Source organism: Natator depressus, chromosome 7 (genome assembly GCF_965152275.1).
Source record: "Natator depressus isolate rNatDep1 chromosome 7, rNatDep2.hap1, whole genome shotgun sequence".
Classification (NCBI taxonomy): Eukaryota; Metazoa; Chordata; order Testudines; family Cheloniidae; genus Natator; species Natator depressus.
Genome location: NC_134240.1, coordinates 122,896,333 through 122,909,861, shown reverse-complemented (window position 1 = coordinate 122,909,861; position 13,529 = coordinate 122,896,333). Strand labels below are relative to the sequence as shown.

The 13,529-nt window shown below is 63.2% G+C and overlaps 1 protein-coding gene across 4 annotated transcripts in view; it reads right to left on the bottom strand.

Moving 5' to 3' along the window:
- Nucleotides 1-400: 400 nt before the first annotated feature.
- Nucleotides 401-13,529, bottom strand: part of UBTD1 (ubiquitin domain containing 1) — a 16,840-nt gene continuing 3,711 nt past the window's right edge. For all 4 annotated transcript variants that reach the window (XM_074959522.1, XM_074959524.1, XM_074959525.1 and 1 more), the window contains 2 exons: nucleotides 4,493-4,720; nucleotides 401-1,410 (listed from right to left, as the gene is read on the bottom strand). In XM_074959522.1, coding sequence (XP_074815623.1) covers nucleotides 1,025-1,410; nucleotides 4,493-4,720 — 614 coding nt within the window. In that variant the 3' untranslated portion in view covers nucleotides 401-1,024. The remainder of the gene's footprint in view (nucleotides 1,411-4,492; nucleotides 4,721-13,529) is intronic.

The following is a 13,529-nucleotide window of genomic DNA, read 5'->3' as shown; positions in this document are numbered from 1 at the left end:
GGGCGGAGGCTGCTTCGGGTTCCATACGCTGGGGAGGGGCCCATCAGTGGCTACAACAGCAGTTAGGCAGTTACCAGAGAAGGCGGCATAACCTAGTGGTTACAGCAGCAGACTGGGCACCAGGACGCCTGGGTTCAATTCCCAGCTCTGCTCTAGTGACCGGGGAGTCGCTGGCCCTCTGTGCCTCAGTTTCCCCCTTTGGTGACATGGAAGAAGCAGTGGGCTGAGGGGCGGGGGGGTTGGGGTGAGGCCAGTACCCTGTCCAGCAGGGCCAAGGGCTGGGCTGGGAAGGGGCAGCTCTAAGGAGCAGTCCCAAGTGAGCAACACAGGCTGGCCAGGCCATGCCTGTGCCCCAGCCCTGGCCGACGTGAAAGCAAGCGCTGGAGGCATCGGGGCCGGGGGAAGCTAAAAAGGCTTTATTGATAAATATGGAGACCCATAGACACCAGGAAAGCTGCCCCCGCCCGGCTGGGAGGTGCCAGGCGACAGGCGGCAGGGCCGAGTGCCCAGGCTGGCTCACCACAGGAGCCAGGCTCGGGAGGGCAGCCCGAAGTGCCAGGCGCCGTGGGCACTGCAGGGTCCCTGGGAACGCGGCTCCCACAGGAAGTGGTTTGGTCTCAAACCTCTAAACCATTTTATGACAGTGTCCAAGTGCCGATGGGGTGAGACAGGCCCCACACACCCCAAGGCGCTGTGCCCACCCTGGCAGCCCTTCCTGAGACTGACCTCCAGGGAAAGGGCTTTGACGGGACAGCTGTGTTCCGATGCCAGCAAGCCCCCAGCCCGCGGCTGCAGCGGGGCACGGGGGGCAGCAGCAGGCACGAAGGGGCGGGGAGGATCGACGCAGAGGTGAGCGCAAGCCCCGCCGATGCGGCTCTGCCCAGGGCTGTGTGCCCAGCTGTGCCCGGCAGGTGACGCTCCAAGTGCTGTCGCCTCTGGGGTGGAGACTCAGTTCGCCGGCTCCAAGGGCCCCGCTGGCTTTCCCTGGGGCCCAGCAGCCCCTGTGCCCGTCAGCCGGCCCGGCTCAGTTCCTGGGCACCAGCGGCTGGTTCACAATCACCTGGATGACAAAGTCCTTCTGGATCTTGGCTTCATGCAGCCGCGTGCGGTCCGTCAGCAGCTTGCCGGAGAAGAACCAGCGCTGCCAGCCTGGCTCGATGCCCTCCTGGGCCTGCAGCTGCTTCTTCAGCTGCCCCACGGTGTCGGCCACGCTGGCGCTCAGCCGCAGGTCCTTGCCAGTGGAGAGCCGCACCTTGAGTGGGAACTCGCGCCGGGTGCTGGGTGCAGGCTCCGGGGGCTCCGTGCTCTCGTCGCTGCCCCGCTCCAGTATGAGGTTGGCAGGTGGCGCCAGGCAGTATACGGGTAGCTGGTAGCGGTTCCCCAGCTCGTCGTAGCACTCAGTCAGGGACCCTGCCGGAGAGCCAGAGACACCAGCGAAGTGGTGAGGGGAAGGAGCTGGAGGCAGATACAGCATGGGCAGGAGCCACCAACAACGCAGACCCCTCTGCCAGTGCCCCTCAATCCCAACCCACAGCCCCTGCTAGCCCAGTCCTGGGGTCCCCCTGTGACGAAGTGTGACTGTTCTTAATGTTTCCTCTGAATAGTGTGGGGGTGCCTCAGTTTCCCCTAGGCAGTTCTTAAGTATCTAGGGGGTGGGGTAAGGGGGTATGATCATTGCAGAGCCCTAGAGGGCAGGTGTGTGCAGGGGTCTGGACACAGACAATGGCCGACACCCTGTTTCCTGGCAATTGATGGCCTGGGCCCTTCCCCCCTGCAAGGTGAGAGCTAAAGCGTTGAAGAACAAAGGAATCAGGTGACCTCCTGGCCCGGGAAAGGGACAAGGCCCAGAGGAGGAGGGGCTGGAGGGAGTTTCAGTTTGGGGCTGGCTAGGACATGGAGTGAAGTGCAGACGTGGTTGTCTGGCTCACTGCCCTCCAGAATGGACCCAGCTGAGGGGTCCTGTTCTCTGCACCTGCAAGCTCTGTTTTAGACCATGTTCCTGTCGTCTAATAAACCTTCTGTTTTACTGGCTGGCTGAGAGACCCGTCTGACTGCGGAGTTGGGGGGCAGGACCCTCTGGCTTCCCCAGGACCCCGCCTGGGTGGACTCGCTGTGGGAAGCGCACGGAGGGGCAGAGGATGCTGAATGCTCCGAGGTCAGACCCAGGAAGGTGGAAGCCGGGTGAGCTGTGTGTCCTGCAGACAGGCTGCTCCCAGAAAGGAGACTTCCCCAGAGTCCTGCCTGGCTTCATGGGGAGCAGTTCCAGAGCATCGCCCGGGGATTCCGTGACAGCCCCTGCCCCCAAAATAGCTCTGACGGTGCCCCTCAATCCCAACCTGCAGCCCAAAGGTATTCCAGCCCAGAACACCCAAAATCCACCTCCTGAAGCTCTTCCCCCCCACACACACACCCTTTCCCTGCCCCTACAGACCTCCCAGCCCCAGGAGGAGTGTGGCCTTTCAGGCACCATGGCTCAGTGCCAGCGGTCAGACAGATTCTCCTTTTGGGATCTGAGAGCTGGCTGGGGGAGCTGGGGCTCCGGGACTAGACACAGCCAGGACCCCCCGAGCTGCATAGCTCTGGGGCTCTTCATTTCAGTCTGGGAGAAGCCACCAGCCCGAGCCACGTGAGCTGCCCACGTGCCTGGAGCTGAGCCGAGGGAGACCCCGATCCCAGGTGGGGTGAGTGCGTTCCGGGAGCCTCTCCCCCCAGCACCCCCACAGCAGGGCTGGGGCACAGGGAGCCCCTGCAGGTAGATGGTCTGGGTCCAGTGTGACACTGCCCCATATTCATCTATCAATGGAAAAGTTACAATTTGCTGAATATGATTATCCTATTTGTAGGCATGTATCATTTGTGTGTCTGGAGTTATGACTATTGACCTTGTATCTGTATTTCAAATGAGCTTGCTCTGGGTCACACTCACAGCTAACCTTTCAGGTACAATAGGGAAGAAGCTAGACAGTGCTAATGGCCCATCCGTGGAAACAATGGGCCATGGGAAAGGCTTGTCCTCACTTGGGGACCCTTCAGACAGCCTATGGATAATGGCTGCTATGACTCGGGGAGACATGCAAGGGCATGTGACCAGACCACATGATACTGAACTCCATTTTGGTACCTGTATTTTTCCATAAACTGAGCTGGGCACTTGGCTTGGATCAAAGGAGTTCCCGCTGTATGGAAAAACTAAAAGGGGGAAGTGACATCACCAAGGAGCCTCACTCCCTCTACAACTCAACACCTGGAAACACCTGAGGAACAAAGACTGAACTGGGGGAAGTGCTACTCCCAGGCTGGAAGAGAGGGTTCCTGCCTGTGTACAGAACATCTACAAATGGCTTGTACTAGCTCACAGGATGAGACACTGTTTGATTCAAATCCTATCTAGTATATTAGGCTTAGATTGCATTTTTGTTTATTTGCTGGGTAATCTACTTTGATCTGTTTGCTATCATTTATAGTCACTTAAAATCTATCTTTCTGTAGTTAATAAACCTATTTTATGTTTTATCTTAACCAGTGTGTTTTTGGGTGAAGCATTAGGGAATCTCAGCTCTGTAACAAACGCTGGTGCATGTCTTCCCCACATGGAGGGGGAAGCAGACTAATTAATGAGCTTGCACCGTACAGACCCCTGTGTAGGACGGTATAATTTTGGGTTTATACTCCAGTAGGGGTGTAAGGCTCGGGAGCTGGAACATTGGCTGATGCCTCCATTGTTGGTCCATGAGTGGCTTAGGTAAAGCACTCAGGTGACTCAGTTGGGCGTGTGGCGCCACCTGTGGTTGTGTTGGGTGATAACAGGGCCCGGAGGGGCTGGCTGTGTGTCATCAGCAGAGCAGTTTGAGAGGCCAACCCAGCTGAATGGTTTGGGGGCACAGCGGTTCCAACAGCTTCCAGGCTTCACCCTGGAGGTAGAGCCCATCTCAGCCACCCCCACCAGCAGGCTCCAGAGGCTTCCCCAGTGCAGGGCCCACTCCTGGGTCACCCCCCTGGCCAACATGCCCTTCCTTGGGGCGGCCCAGCGCAGAGGGGAAGGGACACAGTCAGCCGTGGCTGCCCTGCTGACGAGGGGCAGGGCAGTTAGTGTCATGGGGCCCCTGGGTTGAGCTGCCCCCCTGAACCCTCCCACCCTGCTGTGCAGGCACCAGTCCCCTCCCTGAGCTCTGTTTCAATTCTTACTGGCCCCACTGGTGTCTACCCCTGCACAGGGAGAGGAATCTGTCTGCCCTCCAGCGGTTCTCCTGCAGCACTGCATCCCCCTCCCTGCCCGTGGGTCCAAAGCCCTGGCCCCCATTCTGATCCCGCCCCCTTAGCCCCTGCCCACCGTATGTCACCATCTTGCCCCTCTGGCCCCGAGTCCCTGCCCCATGGCCCCCTCCCACCCTGCTGGCCTGAAGTCCCTGTCCCCCTCCCCCCTCCCGCCCCAGGTCCCCATCCTGCCTGATGTGTCCGCCCCCCTCCTGCCCCCCGTCCCCATCCTGCCTACCATGGGGCAGGGTGATGCTGGCACCATCCAGGATGGCCTGGGCCAGCCCATGGTCGTTGGCCTCCACGGCGTAGGCAGCCGCCTTCAGGGCATCCCAGATCTCCTTGCGGCCCTCAAAGGCGGGCGCCGTGTCCCAGAACTCATCCCGCTTGCTGCGCAGCTGTCCGTCCGTCATGGGGTAGTCGCTCTTCCACTTGGGCCGCTCCTTCCGCAGGGGCTCATTGCGGCCTGGGGGGGACGGACAGAGAGCTCAGCAGGGACCCCGAGCAAGCACCCACCTGGAGACCCTGCCCCCCCCCAGTACCCCTGCCCCCAGCACAGCTGGGCCAGCACCTGCCTGCAGACCCTGCCCCCCTGGTGCCCCTGCCCCCATCACAGCTGGGCCAGCACCCGCCTGCAGACCCCCAGCACCCCCCTGCAGACCCTGCCCCCCTGGTGCCCTGCCCCCATCACAGCTGGGCCAGCACCCACCTGCAGACCCTGCCATCCCCCACGCAGGAGGGACACTCCACAGGCGCCAGGCAGAGCTGTGGCACACCAGCCCCTCCTGAAGGGGAACCGAGCTGGGCACATCCCAGGGACCCGTCCCCCAGCGCAGTGTTCAGCCCAGTGCGCTGAGACCAGCCCCGTCTGCCTGCACCTGCTGCCTCCTGGCCTTAGCTGGGGACCTCCACGGGGCAGGGCCCGGCCCAAGGGTAACATGGATCATAAATACCCTGGCCCTATCCCCAGAGCCCAGCTTCGCTCCGTCCCGGCTGAGGAAGGACTGGGCCAGACACTGCAGGCAAGGCGGAGGGGGTGTTTTGTTTTGTTTGTTTTTGTGTGTGTGTGTGTGTGTGTGCGCGCGCGCGCGCGCAGAAGGGGGGGGCATTGGGGCAGGAGGCCATGGGGCATGCCGGGACAGAGAAAGGGGTGGGAGGAGCTTCAGGTGGTAGATATTGAGTGTTCTGGGCTGGGCTATTGGGGGCGGAGGTCGGGAGTGAGGGGCAACAGCAGAGCTGGGGGGGCACTGGCAGAGCTGCGGGGGGAGCCCAGGGCTGGGCTATTGGGGGCTGTAGGTCAGGAGTGAGGGCCAGTATTCCTGAGGTCCCAGGGGCCCTGTCCAGCCCCGTTGCAGGGCACAGCAGCAGTCCACAAACCAGCCCCCTCGGTGGCTCTCTGTCAGGGCAGAGGGGGCCCACAGGTCTCTGATTGCCCTGCTAACAGGAACGTGTGCAGGTCCCACCCTCGGGAGAGGCCTGACTGGGAGCCCTGGCCAGAGGCAGGCGCCCCTGCCCCCCCCCCCCCCCCGGCCAGGCAGCTGCTCTAATCCTGCCCTGCCAGGCGGCCGCAGTGACTTAGAGGCCCCTGGCCAAGGGCAATATTTATAGCTCAGGGAATTAGCCAGGGAATTAACCGGAGTCAGAGCGTGGGGATTATCGGGCTCAGCCACTCCTGGGGGCACAGGAGGAGCAGACAAGAAAGGATGCACTGGCACTAATGTATGGGGCTGCCAGGACTCCTGGGTTCTCTACCTGCCTGCCATGCGTGACCTTGGGCAAGTCGCTGCCTCATGCCTCAGTTTCCCCATCTGTAGAACAGGCATGGTGCCCCCTGCCCCCCAGGGACAAGGTGGGAGGCGTAACTCACCCACGAGTACAGAGAGGGACCGGCTGCTGGCCAGGGCACCCTCACCAGGGGACTGACACCAGGCCTTCACAAGGGAGATGCACAGGGACCAGTGGGGCCCTGGAGCCATGTGCATAGTAGGGGTCCCAAAAGCCAGGGAACAAGCCGTGCAGGTGCAGCCTGGCAGCCAGCTGGCTGCTTGGTATTGTGACTTCGAGCCCAGGGCACGGGGACCAGGGCACACGCATGGCCATGACTGGACAAAGAGGCGGGCACTGCCCCCCCAGCCTCCTCTCGCTCTGTGTTCGGGGGCTGCAGGGCACACAGGGAAAGGCTGTTTCGGGGTGTCTGTACAGGGCACGTTAGACAGCTGGGTTTTCCCTCAGAGACCATGGGCACGGCTGGGTAAGCCAGTCAGTGCGTGGCAGTGACCTGCTTTGAGTGCTGGATGTTCAAATCCACCCTGCAATTATAGGGATAGCACCAGGGCAGGGAGAGCATGGGGCACCTGCTAGGGGGCTGCTGCCCAGGGAAGGGGGTGCCGAGGGCAGGAGTCCCAGCCCCCCACGCTCTGCAGCCCGTGTCAGAGGCCAGGCTCCCCTGAGACGGAGCAAGGCAGCTCCGCCAGGCCAGGCACCATGTGTGTGTGTGTCACTCGTCTGGGCTGAGGCCACCTGCACTAGCTGGGGGCTCCCTGGGTCGCCCTGTCCCACAAGCAGGAAGGGGGGGGCATTGGGGCAGGAGGCCGTGGGGCATGCCAGGGCAGGGAAAGGCGTGGGAGGAGCTACAGGTGGTAGATATTGAGGACCAGGGCAGAGATCACAGCTGCCCTGGGCTGGGCCGGCTGCGTCAGGGCTGCGGGGGGCTCTGAAGGGCGAAGGCGGGGAGAGCAGCTGCAGCCAGGATGCATCCTCGCCCCGGCGCTCCGGTGGCTGAGCGCAGCCCGCCCACAGGCCCAGCCTGTACCAGCCCCCTGCCCTCCAGACACCGGCTCGCGGGCCCCGCTCGGCCAGGGAACACTGGCACGATCCCGCGGAGCAGCCTGTGTGGGCTGTGAAGAGAGACCTGGGCCCAGCCCCGGTGCTTGTGCCAATGGCCACCTCACCCCTGGCCCACCAGGAGGCCGGGCTCCAGCGCAGGCCCCCCCCCCAAGGGCCGCAGGACGCGCACGATCCCCCCACGGCTGAAGAGGGCAGCCGAGCCTGTCTCCAGCCCCATGCCCTGGCAGTCGGCTCCAGCTCGCACAGAGAAGGGGCCCTGCCCCCACCACCCCAGCCTGAATTCAAGCGCTGCTCTGAGATGACTAGTTCTGGGACCCAGGTTGCTCCAACACATTGCCCCATGCATGGCCCGGAGATCACCGCAGCCAGGCCACAGATGGGCCCTGGGCAGGCAAACCCGGCCCTTCCCTGCTCCCTCAGCGCTGCCATGGGGCACAGGACACCCCATCCCCAAAGCGAGCCCAGCTCCGCCATGGGTGGAACCACAAGCCCAGTGTCAGGCCACGAGCGCAGCCCCGGCGGCTCTGGGACCCTCCGAGAGGGGCCGGGGAGACAGGCCCCGTGCACCCCCACCCCCGGCCTGGCCAGAGTCGGGGCCCCCTCGCTGCAGGGCTCTGCGCCACAGCAGAGAAAGGACACCAGGGCCCCCGGCCGTCACAGCCTGGGCTGCCCTCGCCGGCTCCAGACGCCCCGGCTGTAAGACCTGGCTGCAGGGAGGGTGGAGCTAGGATCCAATTCCGTTTCAAGGCCCAGCATAGCACCCAGCCAGCAGGGCCCACCACGGGGGAGCCGGGCATGGGGCCAACCGCACCCGCATCCCTCTGCACCCCTGGGCTGCTCAGCGCCCGCAGCCACCACAGCTCCCGCCGGTGTCAGGTGAGTTCAGCTCCAGCCCGGCAGGGCCAACCCAGCTCCTCCTCCCCAGACACAGCACCTGCCTCGCAGATTGCGCTGCGGGGGCCAGGGACTGTCGGGCGAAGGCCTTCAAAGGCTGAGGTCTTGCCTGCCCGGCCTGGGCATCAGAGCCAGGGTTTGTGCCGCTCACAACTCCCTCGCGCCCCAGAAGCGGCTGCATTTCTCACAGGTGCTGGACTCCTGCAGGGCAGAGCACTGGGGAAGTCTCGGGCGCTGGAAGGGCGCTGCCACCCCCGGGGCTGGCCAGGGTGGCTCCCCGCACCACCCAGCGCTTTGGTTTGTGTGGAGCGCTATGGGACCAGCCGGCCACCGCTCCCTCTCTGTTGCCATCACCGGGGGATGGCCAGAAGCCGACACCGAGCAGGAGCCCCGGCCAGGCAGCCGCGCCAGGCCAGCGCTGGAGCAGACAGGGTGGGGGGGTCAGTGAGAGACGTGGGAACAGCGCACAGTGCCCCGCGCAGGCAGGCAGGGACGCAGGAGTTAAGCCTGTTCTATTTATCGCGGTCTCTAATCGCCTTGTGCCGCTTGATGCCTGGCCCGGGCAGCCCCCACCCCCTCGGCAGCTCCCAGGGCCTCCCGCAGGAAAACCAAGACAGGTTGGGCCACTTCTTGCGCTTGGGGCCAGGCCAACAGGATCCAGGCAGCTCGCCCTCAACCCTGCTCCCCACCCCTCCTAGCACTGGCATCACCGACAGCAGCCAGTCCGGATCCCCAGCCAGTGACGTCACGCCCCACAGTGCTGGGGACGGCCAAAGCGTGGCCAATCCCTGGCCCCTGTGGAATGAGACCGGCTCTGCAGAGACCCAGCACCCAGACATGCCCCCCGGTCTGATACCTCACCAGCTAGGGCAGCGCATGGGCAGTTGTAGGGCAGGGGCTTGGCCCCAGGCTGGCCCCATGGACTGGGTGTAGAGGTGTGATGAAGCAGGACTGTTCTTAATGTTTCCTCTGAATAGTGTGGGGGTGCCTCAGTTTCCCCTACACAGTTCTTAAGTCTCTAGGGGGTGTATGATCGTTGCAAAACCCTAGAGGGCAGGTGTGTGCAGGGGTCTGGACACAGAGAATGGCCGACACCCTGTTTCCTGGCCACTGATGGCCTGGGCCCTTCCCCCCTCCAAGGTGAGAGCTAAAGGGTTGGAGAACAAAGGAATCCGGTGACCTCCTGGCCCGGGAAAGGGACAAAGCCCAGAGGAGGAGGGGCTGGAGGGAGTTTCAGTTTGGGGCTGGCTGGGGACATGGAGTGAAGGGCAGACATGGTTGTCTGGCTCACTGCCCCCCAAAACAGACCCAGCTGAGGAGTCCGGTTCTCTGCACCTGCAAGCTCTGTGTTAGACCATGTTCCTGTCGTCTAATAAACCTGTTTTACTGGCTGGCTGAGAGTCATGTCTGACTGCGGAGTTGGGGGGCAGGACCCTCTGACTTCCCCAGGAGCCCCGTCTGGGCGGACTCGCGGTGGGAAGCGCACGGAGGGGCAGAGGAGGCTGAATGCTCTGAGGTCAGACCCAGGAAGGTGGAAGCTGTGTGAGCTTTGTGTCCTGAAGACAGGCTGCTCACAGAGAGGAGACTTCCCCAGAGTCCTGACTGGCTTCATGGGGAGCAGTTCCAGAGCATCGCCCAGGGACTCCATGACTAGAGGTGTCTCCAGGGGGCTGCAGTCAGTGTGTAGCTGCCACATCCCAGGGTCCCCAGCTAGCCCAGCAGAGACAGCAAGGGCAGGCTGGGGGCTGGGCTGCTGCAGGGCATGTAGGGGGCAGAGGCTGTGGGTCAGTGCCAACATGCCACTTTCCCCAGCACATGGGGAGGAGATGGAAATTCAACCCTTCTGCAGCGTGCATAGGTATCAGCGGGCCCCGGCTGCTACCCTGGCACATGGAGAGATCCCCCAGCAGGAAGTGATGCTGGGAGCCCTCCCCACCCACCCCCCTGGCGCACACCAGCTCCTCGGGGAGGGGCTGCAGGGCGCGCTGCCTCCTGCTGGTTCTCCTTGCTCGTGCAGCAGCAGTGTCTATGGCTTTGCACAGGGCAGCGCTGGGCATGGCCCCTCTGGGCCAGCACTGACCCCAGGGCTCCAGCCCCGCGCTAGGGCCGGCGGCTCAGCGAGGGGGGCACTCTCCTCTGAGTCAGGGCACTGGGGAGCATGAGCCGTTGTTAAACAGCTCCGAGCCATTCTCGCAAGACCGGGGAAATGCCACGCTGGCTCCCCGCCACCCCTGCAGCTTCAAGGGAGACACTTGCCTGAAAGCTGTTGTCTGTTGCACAGCGCTGCCAACAGATAGGATGGTGCTAGGTGAGCTCGGCAGCCCGTGGAACTCACTGACACAGGAGGTTACTCAGGCAGGAAGCCCCAAACTGGTACAGCAGGTACCTGGCTAAGGATGGCAGCTGGGATAGTCATTGCGGGGCTGGAACTAGGCACCTGTCTGCAGGGGTCTGGGGCAAACCCTGCAGGATGCAAGTGCCAGGCACAGATGTGGGACAGGGACTGGCACTGGGAGTTTTGTAACCGAAGGTGCCAGGCCAAGAGCCACGTGGGGTAGCCCACCAGGCGGTGGGTCTGTGCCCCCAGTCTTCTGCTTCTGGAGCGGGGTCCCAGAGCTGTGCGCACTGGGGGCAGACACGGCCGGAGGTCCCTCAGCATCCCGGGAGGAAGCACATGCAGCCTGGGGGTGGCCCTGCTGGCTTCATGTTAGTGAGGAGCCCCGTGGCCACACAGCGGCAGGTTTCCTTGCCCTGGGGGCTCTCGCCCTCTCTGGGAGTGGAGGGAGCGGACTGTGCCAGCGCCCGCAGGAGCCCAGCAGACACGTCTGTGTGCTCAGGGCTCTCTGCACTCAGCCCGGGGCCACAGCCAGTTGCGGGGACCAGGTGACCAGTGGTCTCAAGCTGCAGTGGGGGAGGTCTAGGTTGGATATTAGGAAACACTCTTTCACTAGGAGGGTGGTGAAGCACTGGAATGCGTTACCTAGGGAGAGGGTGGAATCTCCTTCCTTAGAGGTGTTGAAGGCCCAGCTTGACCAAGCCCTGTCTGGGATGATTTAGTTGGGGCTGGTCCTGCTTTGAGCAGGGGGTTGGACTAGATGACTCCTGAGGTCCCTTCCAACCCTGATCTTCTAGGATTCCCATCACCGTGGGAACGCCCCATCTCCAAGCAGTGGTAGCTAAGGCGACAGAGGCATCGCTCCATTGGCTGAGCCACGTCCACACTGGGTTGGGTCGGCATAGCCATGGTGCTGGGGGGGGGAGGGGAGAATCTCTCACACTCCCAGCAACATAGCTACGGCATAGACCAGGCCTAGCATCAAGCACTGGGGCTCCCAGTCCGTCCCCCGACGGATCCATCCCCAGCAGGGAGCTGTTCCTCACACTCCTGGCTCCCCGCAGTCTCCTCCCAGGACACCTGGGTCTCAGCCTGTGGGGAGTCCCGGGGGATTTTACACACACAGGGGCAAGAACTCCAGAGACACTTGAACCCTATGCAGTGACTCAGCAGCAACAGATTCACTGTGTTCAGCCTAGCTCCCGAGAGGGAGCCACCCCCATGAACCCTCCCTTACAACAGCTGTTGTCAGAAGCTGCCCGGGCCTGGGTCTGGGTCTGACCAAGCCAGGCTGGAACCCAGGCAGGACGCTGCAGACCCTCACCCCAGCGTAGCTGCAGCAAGTGGGTCCATCTTTCCCCAGCCCTGCCAGAGGGCGCCCCTGGCTCTGTGCTCTCCCCTGACGAGCCCCATGCTGCTCCAGCCTGGCAGAAGGGAGATCACAAGCCAGCTGTCGGCTCACTGTAAACCTTGCCAGGCCTGGCCGGCTCCCCGCTGTCCAGAGACCAGCCCCTTTATTGCGCAGAGAGAAAATCTGCAGCCGGCACACTGCCCCTGGGAGGAGTGTTGTCCAAGCCAGCGGGAGTGGCAGCAGGTGCCACCCCAGGACTGTGCCCCCCAAACCTGCAGGGAGACGTCTCGGGAGCCCAAGCAATGCTTGGAGCAGCCGCCCCGCAGGACCCGACACAGTCTCTGGGCACATCCGGGCAGCACCAACGACCCACCCGCCTTCACCTCCAGAGAGTGCTCACTAGCTTAGGCCCCAGCTCACCCCTGCCCCGGAGGAGCCCATAGCGCTGCACACTTCTGGAGCCAAGGGAGCAGCTCGCTCTATGGGAGGAACTCTGGATCCTCCTGCCAACGCAGGGGAAACCCAGAGGGAAAAAAGGGCCCAGCCCACGATGCCAGGTCACCAGGTGTATGTGGGAGAGCCAAGGCATGGCAGGGCTGGAGGGGGGAGCGGCTGCTCCAGGGGGAGCAGGTTTGGCTGCCCGCCTGCCCCCCTCCTCTGGGCTGGGAGTGGCACGCTCTGACCTCAGCACAACAGCCTGGGGACGAGCCCCATGCACCCTACAGTGTGACCCACGATGAACAGATCCCAGCATGCAATGCTCCACCCCGATTGTCAGCCTGGCTCACGTGTCTCCGTGGGCTGCACCCCCATCAAGCCTGCTCCATCTCACACCAGTTAGCTGCAGTCCTGGGGCTCCTGCCATGCAGTGAGAGCACTGGGGCAAGAGGCCAGGAACCAGCCCTGTCTCCCATGCACGCAGCCAGGTGCTGTCCCAGCTACTGGGAACGTCCTGCACCCCACGCGCAGCGAGCGACTTTCCCCAGGAGCTCTGTGCTCCCAGCTTCACAGCCCCAAGTCCACAGGAGTCCCCTGGGGAGACTTCCCTTGCTGCCCTGTAGGAGCCCATGGGTGGGACAGCAGGAGGAGTACTGCAGGGCAGACGTTCTGCAAGAAAACCTAAGCAGTCAGCATGTCTGGTGGGGAGCTGACGGGCTCGGGAAAGCAGAAGGTGACCCAGCCGAGGCCAGCTGGTGCTCACAGCTGGGGCCTGCAGGAATGCAGAACTGGCTTCTCCGGGAGGAGCTGCTGATCCACCCTCACTGCACTCAGATTCCCCAGCACCTCCGACTCAGACCCCAGGCCAGTCGCTGCCAATGCCCTGAATGGCAGGAGGGGTCGAGGGTCAGTCCGGCCACAGGAGTGAAGGCCTCCTCTGGGCCCCGCTCCCCCAGTGCTGCCCTTGGGGGGAGCATGTACATGGCTAAGGGAGGGCGAGCTCCCGTGGGGCCAGGCAGGAGCCCAGCTGTCAGCTCAGACTCCCCAGCCCATGGCTAAGTTCAGGTGTTTGAAAATCGACTTGGGCCTCCCTGCCCATCTGGGGGGGGCGGGGGGGACGAGGCTGGCAGCAAGAGGGCAGAACAACAGCACAGCTACACCTGGGGCAAGGCCTAGACTCTCAGACTGGGGGCCCAAGGCGAGGCCCCCTGTTTAGGCACCTACACCAGCAGCCTGATCTCCCCATGGCTTTGATGGGAGCAGGGGGCACCCAGCCCCCAGCTTTGCCCCAGGGAGCTCGGCAGCAAGGAGCTGTTTGTGAAGCACCTTGCACGGCCACACAGCTGCAAAACCAAACAGAGTGGGGAGCCAGGACCCCTGGCTAATCAGTGAGGAGTCCCACCCGCCAGG